This window comes from Nerophis ophidion, linkage group LG07, assembly GCF_033978795.1.
Source record: "Nerophis ophidion isolate RoL-2023_Sa linkage group LG07, RoL_Noph_v1.0, whole genome shotgun sequence".
NCBI classification, from domain to species: domain Eukaryota; kingdom Metazoa; phylum Chordata; class Actinopteri; order Syngnathiformes; family Syngnathidae; genus Nerophis; species Nerophis ophidion.
The window spans coordinates 35,704,594-35,717,748 of NC_084617.1; the positions used below are offsets into that span (position 1 = coordinate 35,704,594).

At 37.7% G+C, this 13,155-nt stretch overlaps 1 protein-coding gene across 1 annotated transcript in view; it reads left to right on the top strand.

Annotated features, from left to right (window-relative positions):
• Positions 1 to 13,155, top strand: part of LOC133556299 (collagen alpha-1(XXVII) chain B-like) — a 202,646-nt gene that overhangs the window by 84,134 nt on the left and 105,357 nt on the right. The window contains exons 11-13 of the mRNA XM_061906106.1: positions 4,689 to 4,733; positions 6,604 to 6,657; positions 10,407 to 10,451. Of these exons, the coding sequence (XP_061762090.1) occupies positions 4,689 to 4,733; positions 6,604 to 6,657; positions 10,407 to 10,451 (144 nt within the window). The remainder of the gene's footprint in view (positions 1 to 4,688; positions 4,734 to 6,603; positions 6,658 to 10,406; positions 10,452 to 13,155) is intronic.

Consider the following 13,155-nt stretch of genomic DNA (forward strand, 5'->3'; position numbering starts at 1 on the left):
AATGTTAACATCCTAACAGTTAGATTGTTTCACATACCAAGTTATATGACTGCAAGGTGTATCGCTGCGAAATTAGAGAAAACAGTGTGAAATTAGGTGAAAAAGTTAGCATGCTTAAGTTAGCTTGCTAGCATGCCAACGTTAGCACACTAACAGTTATTAGTTGTCAAATAGCAAGTTGTATGGGTAGGTTAAACGGTTGCCAAATTAGCTTCAAAAGCTCACTCTTTAATGGTAGCATGCCAGCATGCTAATGTTAACATGCTAACTTTTTGATGCAATACCACCTGAGGGATCCAAGGTTACGGGCATTCAATGTTGGTTTTCAGCCTTGCTGCTTACGTGCAGTGATTTCTACAGATTCTCTGAACCTTTTGATGATATTACGGAGCGTAGATGGTGAAATCCCTAAATTCCTTGCAATAGCTCGTTGAGAAATGTTGTTCTTAAACTTGCTCTGGCATTTGTTGACAAAGTGGTGACCCTCGCCCCATCCTTGTTTGTGAATGACTGAGCAAGTTTTTACAAAGAAGAAAAATCCTGATAAACATTTTGAACTTATTGAAAAGGAGAAAATCTTTTTGATTTTCTCCCATTTTGGTTGTTTTCACCTTGGAAACCTATAAAACATATAGATGTTTTTTCAAAGAACTAGAAAATGCAATTTCGGTAGGGATTTTGTATGAATGCTGAAGAGCCGAAACCGAACTGAAATGCTAACGGTTAGCACGCTGGCCAGATCTCCCGTCCAAAGGCAAAACCTAGTAACTCACTTCTAGCTGATTTTGATAAAACAAAGGAAAACCAATCTATTTTGATGCTGTCTTACAAAGATCTATAAAGTCATCAAACGTATAGATGTTTTCTTGAGCTTTCATTTTCTTGCCGATTGAGCCATGGATTGAATCTGCTCTCATGAACGTGTGCCCTTTCTCAAGATATTTTATCACAATCTCGGGTGGGCCCCAATCTGCGTTTGCACATTGGGCAAGAGCCGTGTACAGCGTCCAGTTTTTATTTTGACCTCCACAGTTATCTGCCCAAAAGAGTATGCAAGGGGAAGAATCAAAAACAATACATTTAATGAAGGTGCTTGCAACGTCCTGGGCCAATCTTCCAAATATCCCCTCGCGCCATAATATCACATAATCAGGTTGACCATCGGCCCCCATTCGTGCAAATGTCTCCTTAAAGACAATAAGGCGACTGACAAAGAAGCTCCCATTGGTCACTTGAGATACTAGGTTTTTCTGTTGTATCTATGCGGTTATGTGGTAGTTGTTAGGTCCTGCCATGCGTGTAACAGCTTACTTATGGAACAAACTACAATATCGCATACACTAATGGAAAGCATATCACCTAGGAACTCCAAAATTATTATCAGCTCAGTTTTGAACCAAAACTGAGTTACTGGGAACCAAAACAATGAGCTAAAAAAGGGAAAATGTTGCTATAACAATGCTAACATGCTAACTATTAGCATTAGTGACATACCAAAATATATACCATTTAGGTGAATGCCTGTTAAATTAGTTAAAAGAAAAGCTGAAATGCTAACTGTAACTCTAACATGCGTCAAGTACCAAAACATTACTCAGAGGTGTGTGCCTGATTTTTTTTTCAAAATGCTAGCATTATAAAGTGAGCACGCATCATGTATCAAAATATGACCGAGGTGTATAACCACAAAATTTGCTAAAAAAGCTAAGATGCTGTGATGTTACTGTAACGTGTCAAGAAAAATGTGCGGAGAAGAAAACTGGCAAATAAAGGTAATTATACTGGTTAATAAAGAGAGTGCACAATATGGAGATATGTGTGCTTTAGAACTATCGATAAAAAGGATGCTTTATGGAAGCGCCACGAAAAATACGAAACATGCCTCGCCAAAGGTGGCATGATTAAAGTGTTACCACCTTTGCTTCAAACTTAGCTAAGCAATTAAACATCAAGCAGTATATATTTGTATGGCTGTTAAGTAGAGAAGACATCAGCCTGGATCTACTTTACATTTATTTTTCAACTCACATCTAAACAAATACATAAATTATTGTCTTTAACCGTCATTATTTCCTCGGAATCAAAATATATATTCATACATTACATATACCGCTAGTCTCTTATTTGTGCACTACTGACAAGTGATGAACAGAAAATTGGGTGGTGTTAAGTACGAACCAAAACTGCATGTTGTGATGAAATATCCATCATAGTTTGCCCAAAGCTGACGAAAAAAGTAGCTGTTAGGTCACATTGCGTTTAGACTAAAGTAATGTTGTCCCAATACCAATATCTTGGTACCGGTACCAAAATGTATTTCGTTACTTCCCTTCATAAAGAGGACAGCAAAAAATTTCATTATTGCCTTTATTTGAACAAAAAAATCTTAGTGTACATGAAACATATGTTTAATATCGTAATTTAGTCCTTAAATAAAATAGAGAACATACTGGACAACTTGTCTTTTAGTAGTAAGTAAACAAACAAAGACTCCTAATTAGTCTGCTAACATATGCAGTAACATATTGTGTCATTTATCTACCTATTATTTTGTCTACATTATGAGGGACAAACTGTAAAAATGTGTTATTGATCAGCTTCTTACTGTTAATATCTGCTTATTTTTTGTTTCAACATGTTCTATTTACACTTCTGTTAAAATGTAATAATCAGTTATTCTTCTCTTCTTTGATACTTTACATTAGTTTCGGATGTTACCACACATTTAGGTATCGATCCGATACCAAGTCGTTTCAGGATCATACATTGGTCATATTCAAAGTCCTCATGTGTCCAGGCACGTATTTAATAAGTGTATAAACATAATAACAATTTTTAAAAAAGAAAAAAAATGATTTTGTGATGCTAAAAAATATCGATGTAATCATAGTAGTATCAACTAGATACGCTCTTGTACTTTATGTCATTACAGTGGATGTGAGGGGTAGATCCAACCAAGGCGTTTAAATTCAGCAGCGCTAGCTTTTGTTAGCGGTGACGCCGGTGAGCTATTGTATCCTCTTAGGGCAGTGGTTCTCAACCTTTTTTCAATGATGTACCCCCTGTGAACATGTTTTTAATCCAAGTACCCCCTAATCAGAGCAAAGCCTTTTTGGTTGAAAAAAAGAGATAAAGAAGTAAAATATAGCACAATGTCATCAGTTTCTGGTTTATTAAATTGTACAACAGTGTAAAATATTGCTCATTTGTAGTGGTCTTTCTTGAACTATTTGGAAAAAAAGATATAAAAATAACAAAAAACTTGTTGAAAAATAAACAAGTGATTCCATTATAAATAAAGATTTCAACACATAGAAGTAATCATCAACTTAAAGTGCCCTCTTTGGGGATTGTAATAGAGATCCATCTGGATTCATCAACTTCATTCTAAACATTTTTTTCACAAAAAAAGAAATCTTTAACATCAATATTTATGGAACATGTGCACAAATCTAGCTGTCAACACTGAATATTGCATTGTTGCATTTCTTTTTACAGCTTATGAACTTACATTCATATTTTGTTGAAGTATTATTCAATATATATATTTATAAAGGATTTTTGAATTGTTGCTATTTTTAGATTTTTTTTTTTTAAATCTCACATACCCCTTGTCATACGTTCAAGTACCCCCAGTGGTACGCCTACCCCCATTTGAGAACCACTGTCCTAGGGTGTGTAGTGAAGCATGTTTAGCTATTCCTCGTCCTCCAGTGATAATGCTACTTGTAAGAAACTTATTTTATTTGGTACCATGGAGGCCAGGATTAGTGATTTAGAAGCAGCTAAAACACTGCCGACTGTTAGCTGCTAGCTAGCTCGCTATGTCTTAAAGCACCTCATCCTGAGGGTGTTTCAGTGTTATAACTTCATTTTTATCTTTACTTTTTACACCAAAATGTGTCCATTCTCCCTTTTCTGTCTACACACCATGTCTGCTTGTAAGTACTCTGTGTGTGTGCAATGCCGAACGTGCTCCTCTGCTCGTAAAACCAGCAATGTCACGACGTGACGACGCGCCGTCATGCTCGGGAACCGGTACTTTTCAAACAGAGTATAGTCCCGTTTTTGATTCATTAGTACTGTGATACTATACAAGTACCCGTATACTGTACAACCCTAAGGTAAACAGACAACATGCTTATTTCCAAAGTTGTTGGTACCCTGCAGCGAGCTTGGCTTATGCTAACATCCTACTAAATGCTACGAGTGAAACTGAATAAAACATGCTTTGATTCAAACTTAGCAGTGTGAAAATGCCGTGACCACCCCGCCATGTACCGGGTGATGGCGTTAAAAGTCCTGTTTGATGGTCTCACGGCTGCTATCCAGGCTAATCCGACTTCCTTGGCTTTGCTTTCGCGCTGGAAATGAGAGCAATCTCACTAAATCCTTTTTTTCCCCCTGAAGTCACATCAGTTCATGATGCCGCATGTCCGCACCAAGTTTTGAACTTGTCAAAGAAAACAATACAAGTTTAACAAAAAGTCTTGCATCTAACTGTATAAATAAGCTATTTGCAGGCCCACAAGACCCACAATGCATTGTCCTATAACAATGCTTAGGATTTTTTTTTTTTCAAAGATGTCAGTAGGATGATTTGTGGTTGTCTACATGTACGCATTTTAAGTTCAGCTAGGCTGTATTTGATCTCACTCGCTAACACACAACTTATGTGTCATATTCAGGGTTTTCCCGGACCTGTAGGAAAACCAGGGCCAAAAGGACTGGAGGTGACATGCATACATGTGTCCTATGTCGTTATCTATCAACATAAAGTTAGCATAGATCATGTATCAAAATTTGCCTGAGATATTTACCCACAAAATTTGCTAAAAAAGATAACATGCCAAAATGTTACTGTAACATCTGTCAAGTACCAAATCTTATTACTCAGAGGTGTACAAATGAATAAAAAAAAAAAATTACTAACATTATAAAGTTAGCATGCATCATGTATCAAAATATAAGCGAAGTGTGTACCCACAAAATTAGCTAAAAAGCTAACATGCCAAAATGTTATTGTAACATGTGTCAAGTACCAAAATATATTACTCAGAGGTGTACACCTGAATTATTTTAGAAAAATACTAGCATTATAAAGTTAGCATGCATTATGTATCAAAATATGACTGAGATATTTACCCACAAAATGAGCTAAAAAAGTTAACATGCCAAAATATTACTGTAACATCTGTCAAGTACCAAATTGTATTCGTCAGAGGCGTACACCTGAATTTTTTTTTAGAAAAATACTATTATTATGAAGTTAGCATGCATCATGTATGAAATTATGACTGAGATATTGACCCACAAATGTAGCTAAACAAGCTAACATGCCAAAATGTTACTGTAACATCTGTCAAGTACCAAATCATATTACTTTGAAGTGTGTGCCTTAATTTTTTTTTTCAAAATGCTAGCATTATAAAGTTAGCATGCGTCATATATAAAAATATGACTGAGATATTTCCCCACAAAATTAGCTAAAAAAGCTAACATGCCAAAATGTTACTGTAACATGCGTCAAGTGCCAAATCAAATTACTCAGAGGTGTACACCTGACTTTTTTTTAACAAAAATACTAGCATTATAAAGTTAGCATGCATCATGTATCAAAATATGAGTGAAGTGAGTACCCACAAAATTAGCTAGTAGTAGTGGGTAGAGCGGCCGTGCCAGAAACCTGAGGGTTGCAGGTTCGCTCCCCGTCTATTGACATCCAAATCGCTGCCGTTGTGTCCTTGGGCAGGACACTTCACCCTTGCCCCCGGTGCCGCTCACACTGGTTAATGAATGATGAATGAATGATTGGTGGTGGTCGGAGGGGCCGTAGGCGCAAACTGGCAGCCACGCTTCCGTCAGTCTACCCCAGGGCAGCTGTGGCTACAGATGTAGCTTACCACCACCAGGTGTGAATGAATGATGGGTTCCCACTTCTCTGTGAGCGTTTTGAGTATCTAACAATAGAAAAGCGCGATATAAATCTAATCCATTATTATTATTATTATTAACATGCCAAAATTTTACTGTAACGTGTCAAGTACCAAAATATATTAAGCAGATCTACACCTGATTTTTTTTAAATGCTAGCATTATTAAGTTAGCACACACCAAGTGCCAAAAATATGACTGAAGTGTGTACTCACAAAATTATCTTAAAAAGCAAGCATGCTAAAATGTTACCGTAACTTGTGTCAAGTACCAAAATATATTTCTCAGAGGTGTATAACTGAATATATTTTTAATGCTAGTATTATAAAGTTAGCATGCATCAAGTATGAAAATATGACTGAATCAACTGAAATAATCACTTGACCATTTGAAGTCCTATTTTCGGTGATGTCCATTCATCTTTGCTAATGTCTCTTTCTCCATGAGCAGGTTGGACAGTGAGGTCCTCCCAGATCCGTGATGCGAGAGTATGTGCCCTTGGACTACATCGTGGAAGCCAGCACCATGCAGTCCATGGGCATATACACTGGCCTCAAGGCCCAGCTCCAATTTTAACAACCACATGTGCCTCTGTGAAGACTTTGAAACATTTTCTTACTTGTCATTGTCAGCTTCTTCATCCTTCTTTTACTCCTCTGATCTCTTTAGGGCCACATTGGCCTGCCTGGGCTCTCTGGTCTTCTTGGTCCTGATGGAGAGAGAGTAAGTGTCACTGGCAAAGGGATTACATCGTTCATGCGAACTCAACCAATCACAACATACCTGCATTGTGGGCAATCATTATCATTTTCGCCAGTCGAATTTGCAAATCGTCTCCACCGAGAGCCACTGACTGATGAATTAAAAGATGTGGTGGCCATTCGGGTCGTTTTCACCTTCAAAACCTGTACAATGTGTAGATTTTTTTCCCAGAAAATGCAATTTAGGTAGAAACTTTGTGTGAATGTTGAAGAGCCGAAGTCAAACTGAAACACTAACGGTTAGCATGCTGGCCAGATAGTGTCAAGGAACCAAAAATATGAGCTGAAAAAGGAACATGCTAACAGTACAATGCTCACATGTTCACAATTAGCATTAGCGAAATACCAAAATATAAACCATTCAGGTGAACGCCTGTTAATTTAGCTAAAAAAAAAGCTAATATGCTAACTGTTACTGAAACATGTGTCAGGTACCAAAATATATTACTCAGGAGTACATCTGTTTTTTTCTTTTTTTCAAAATGCTAGCATTATAAAGATAGCATGCATCGTGTATAAAAATATGACTGAAGTGTATACCCATGATATCAGCTAAAAAAAGCTAACATGCTAAAATATTACTGTAACATGCGTCAAGGACCAAAACATATTACTCTCAGGTGGGTACACCCCTCCCCCCCACGACTTCGAAAGGGACAAGCGGTAGAAAAAAGGATGGATGTATATGAGGTGTATACCCACCAAATTAGCTATATAAGGTAACATGCTAAAATATTACAGTGACATGTGTCAAGTACCAAAATGTATTACTCTGGGGTACACCTGACATTTTGGGGGGAAAACTGGTAGCATTATAACGTTAGCATGCATCACATATTAAAATTTGAGTGATGTGTGTACCCACAAAATTAGCTAAAAAAAAGCTAACATGCTAAAATGTTACTGTAACATTTGCCAAGTACCAAAATATATTACTCAGGTGTACACCTGAATTTTTTTTCAAAATGCTAGCATTATAAAGCATCGAGTAAAAAAATATGACTGAGGTGTATGCCTACAAAAATTTGATTAAAAAAAAAAAACCCTAGCGTTAGCATGCTCACAGGTATCATTTGTCGAGTAATTAAGTATTCGAGGCTGAGGTGCATTACTGCATAGTTAACAAAACAGCTAGCTTGCTAATAATCAAATGCTAACAATTGTGCCGCAAGTTGTTAGATAATTAGTTAAGGGACACAAATGGCCCCCGGGCCTCTCTTTGGACACTCCTGGTCTAATGAAAACATATGCTTATCTCTTGTGTAGACGAAGCAGGCACAACAATGTCTAACATTATATCAACTATTTTATTAATCAACAAAATTGTTGTCCTCACGGATATAGCTCAGACCTACTTCCTGTTCCTGTCCACAGAGCTAAGCTAATGTTGTATATAAACATTCAGCAGTCCTGACCGTATTTAGTTGTGCTGTCAAATGATTAATTGTTTTCATCAGATTAATGACTAATGAATTTAAATTAATCACAGTTAGTTACTTGCTTACATATTTTAAGCAACCTAAAATAGACCCCAATATTTTGACACAAATGCCATTTTATCGTCAGAATTTCATAAACATTTTTAAATGTTTTAATTCAATGTACCAAACTCATTTGCTCAAAATTTGGTAAAAGTAATATGTAAATTTATTTTGGGGTTTATTTTGAAGCAAACTTTTTAATGCATAAGCATTGATTTGATCAGTGACCTTATAACAAACCACGCCACCTTTGAGGTAACCATTCACAGTTAAGATGAAGGAGCTCAAAGAAAATTCATGTAAAAAATGTTTCTAAATCCAAATAAAAATCGATATAGCTGTCATGAGCCATTTCCTTCATCATTTCTTTGCTTTTGACTTTTGTAAGAATAACACAAAACTCAAAACATAAGACATGATCCAGGCAACGGATCATGACAGTACCCCCACCTTAAGTTTCGGATTCCAGAAAACAACAAAAAAATAGTAAAGAAAAATGCAAAACTCTAAACCAAAGACAAGATCAGGGCAACAAATCATGACAATAGCCCGCACGTACTTTGATTTTTCAGTATGCTGTCCTTGGTGGAAAATGTTTGGACACCCCTGAACTAAGGTATCAAAAGAATCAATATATTGATTTGAAGATCAAATTAAAACATAAATATCTGTATCGGCAGTATAGATATTTCAGCATCGATACGCACATAACTAGTTGTGTTTAAACACTTCAAGTGTAAAACATACAAGGAACATGTCTGCAACTTGTGGACGATCGAGCACCACACAGGATGTGATAATAGTTATTGATCACTATTGTTAACATTAAAAGAGTAGTTTGACAATGACATCGGAGTGTGTGATTTTACATCTAGTTTTGGTTTAAAATGAGTAAAACATCAATACAATGTGTGTCTTTTTCCAATTTTTCTTGCAGTCCTGTGCTTTTTGAGGTTAAGGAACGAATAAATCATAACTCAATTCCTTAAATCGCAAGTTGATTCTATAGTATTGAAAAAAAAACTTTTTGAAAAAAAATCCCGGTCGCCATAATCACAAAAAAGGTTTGCAAAATCCTGAAGGGACTGACTAGAATATTCATAACATGTCAATGATTAATTTTTTGAAAAAAAAGAGAGGAACATGAGGGATTTTTAATTGGCCCTGCAATGAGGTGGCGACTTGTCCAGGGTGTACCCCGCCTTCCGCCCGATTGTAGCTGAGATAGGCGGCAGCGCCCCCCGCGACCCCGAAAGGGAATAAGCGGTAGAAAATGGATGGATGGATGAATCACAATCAGGTAACCATTCGCAGGTAGGATAAAGGAGCTCAAAATAAATTAATGTAAAGAAATGTTTGTAAATCCAAATAAAAATCGATTTGGCTGTCATGTTCAATTTCCTGGATCATGTCTTTGGTTTTGACTTTTGTGAGAATAATACAAAACTCAAAACCAAAGACATGATCCAGGCAACAAATCATGACAGTACCCCCTCTTCAAGAGACAGATTCCAGACAAATCCATACAAATCCAAGTCAAGAAAAATCCAAAACTCAAAACCAAAGACATGATCTGGGTAACGGATCATGACAGAACCCCCTCCTTAAGGGACGGATTCCAAAGGTACCATATTCCAATTTTTGTTGCAGTCCTGTGCTTTTTGAGGTGAAGGAACACATAAATCATTGATCAATTCGTAAAATCGCAAGTTGATTCTGTGGTATTGAAAAAAAAAAAATTCTAAAAAAAAATCCCGCTCGTGATAATCACAAATAAGGCTTGCAAATTCCTGGGGGGAATGACTACAATTTTCATAAAAACATGTCAATGATTTATTCAGAAATAAAAGAGAAGAATGTGAATGATTTTTAAAACCTTAATGGATCACAATAAAACAACCATTCACAGTTAAGATAAAGGAGTTAAAATAAATTAATGTTAAAAAATGTTTTTAAATCCAAATAAAAATCGATATGTCATGATGCATTGCCTATACAATGTCTTTGGTTTTGACTTTTGTAAGAATAATACAAAATTCAAAACCAAAGACATGGTCCGGGGAACGGGTCATGACAGTACCCCCTCCTTAAAGGGCAGATTCCAGATATCGCAAACAAAAACAAGTCAAGAAAAATGCTCAACTCAAAACCAAAGACATGATCCTGGCAGCGGATCATGTCTTTGATGGATTTTGAAAACATTAACACATCACTTTTTTTCTTCTACCAGGGAGTTCCCGGCGTTCATGGGAAGAAGGGCGAGATGGGTAGGCCGGTAAAGTTTTTTCTCAACACCCTTTTCCTCTCTAAAGTGTTTCATCCTCATCAGTGCACCCTCATTTTAATAAAAGCAGGAAGAATAATAACATAATCAGCATGTCATTCACCGAGGGAGCATTTCATGTTTTTATTCCAATTGTATTATTAAACTGCATGTTATTTGTTCTTCTAAAAAACATCTTCAGTTCAGTTTGAAGACACTTCAGGAAACACAAGACCCCATGCTTGTTTTTCATGAGCATGTTTGGCTAATATCAAGTGTCAGCTGCGGCTTTGGCTGCACGCCGCTCTGCCAGCCACACTGTGGACCACGGCGCCCCAAGAGTCAGTTTCCATTGGCCGCGGCTTCTACACGGAAAATCCTGATACTACTCAAAACCGCTGGTGTCAGTCTGATACGTCCCGGGGGAACAGCCGATATCGTACGTTTTCGGCGGCCAAAAGTACATGTTCATGGAAGCCTCGTCATGACAAAGTCATTTCTCATGTTACAGGAAAGTGAGCTCACTCACCTTACGTCATGATTTTTTTTCTCCGAGTCAGCAGATCCGTAAGGCCTGCACACAAGATGCAAATGTGTGGGGCAGAATGTTCCATCCCTAGCTGTTAATACCAGACTGGTTAACGCTCAGGTGTCTGATCCAGCCCGCCACTTCATTTTATATGGCCTGGCATCAATGCATGTATCTTTCTTTCCATTTTGACAAAATGAATTGGGCGTTAAATCACCAAAAAGTATTCCCGGGCGTGGACCCCGCTGCTGCTCACTGCTCCCCTCACCTCTCAGAGGGTGAACAAGGGGATGGGTCAAATGCAGTGGACAAATTTCACCACACCTAGTGTGTTTGTGACTATCATTGGTACTTTAACTTTAACTTTTATAGGGACCAACTGTATTCTGTCAGTAGTACCAGGTATAAATTCACGTAAAAACAAATGGTACTTTATTTTCATACTTCAGTTGCCTGTTAGAAAGCTTTTAGATATCAGGCTCTACTTTTCAAAATGCACTAGCTTGATGCTAATTTACCTTCGACACTGAATGTGGCACTTTTATAGGTACCAACCGTATTCTGTCAGTAGTATTGGGTACCGATTAACGTGAAATCAAATGGTGATGGTGAAATCCCTAAATTCCTCGCAATATCTGCTTGAGTAATCTTGTTCTTAAACAATTTCCTTAGGCATTTGTTGACAAAGTGGTGACCCTCGCCCCGTCTTTGTTTGTGAATGACTGAGCATTTCATGAAAACTGCTTTTATACCCGATCATGGCACCCACCTGTTCTCAATTATCGTTTTCATCTGTGGGATGTTCCAAATAAGTGTTTGATGAGCATTTCTCAACTTTCTCAGTCTTTTTTGCCACTTGAGCCACGTTTTTTTAAACATATTGCAGGCATCAAATTTCAAATGAGCTAATATTTGCAAAAAATAAAGTTTTACAGTGTGAACATTAAGTACCGTATTTCCTTGAATTCCCGCTGGGCATATACTGTAGTATGCGCCTGCCTTGAATTACTGCCGGGTCAAACTCGCTTCGCAAAATAATTAGCGCATGCTTAGTATTACCGCCGGGTCAAACCCGTGACGTCACGAGTGACACTTCCCCTGTCATCATTTTCAAAATGGAGAAGGCTGATTTCAATACCGGTAATTTGAAATCGCATAACGGGAAGAAGATTAAGAGCTATTCAGTAGGATTTAAGGTCCAAGCTGTTGAATACCGGTGTGCTAAAAAGAACAGTAAGCAGCTACGTTTTAATAATATACCTGTGGAGCCGACGGTCCGACAGAAAGGCAGATGGCGGCGAGCAAGCGGAGAGGAGGAGCGGAAGAGCGACCTGGACTGAGGTTTTATTGAAAAATAAACAAAGTCAAACTGCTCAAGCCATGTCCTTCCTTGGTGTTCCTGGGAACCCGCGAGACGACAGCTTGAGACGTTCACAATACCGTAGCTGCGTCTGTCAAATATGAGTCATTAAATGACTCCCGCCTCCTGGTAGTAGAGGGCTCTAATGATTCTTCTTGCGACTTTTCGTCTGCAGAAGAAGTGAAATGAGTGACATGAATTGTGCTGGGACGGATAATCCACGGCGGTTGCACGACGGACCTATGCTGGCTATGTAAACAACCGGGCAGAAATAAAGCATGTTTCAGTCCTAAATACCCAGTGTATAATTTGTACGATAACACTTTATGTTGGCAGCGGTGGGATAAAGAGATCACCCATGGAGCCAAACGGGACGGGGAGTTACCTGAGGATAATTCTCTCGTCGCCCGCACCCGAGCTAACTGATAGCAGCGGTCTGATAGCAGTTTTCTAAACTGGACTTTCAATCGAAGCAGGAGGTAAAATGAAGATCTCCATCGAGACAGAGAGACTTTTAAAACTGAAGAAAGATAAGGAAGACTTCTATAAACAAGTTATCGATGCTTTTGATCAGAAGGAGCTGGCATGGATTTCATTTATAAGTAAAGGTAAGACCATTTTCTATTTATTTTTTTAGTTAGACTTTTTTTAACCAGGTAAAATCCCATTGAGATCAAAGATCTCTTTTCCAAGGGAGACCTGGCCAAGAGTGCAGCAGCAAGGTTACATTAAAAACAGTAAACAACATATAAAACATCACATTTACAACATTAAAAAGGAACATTATCACAATTTCAGAAGGTTTAAAACCAATAAAAATCAGTTCC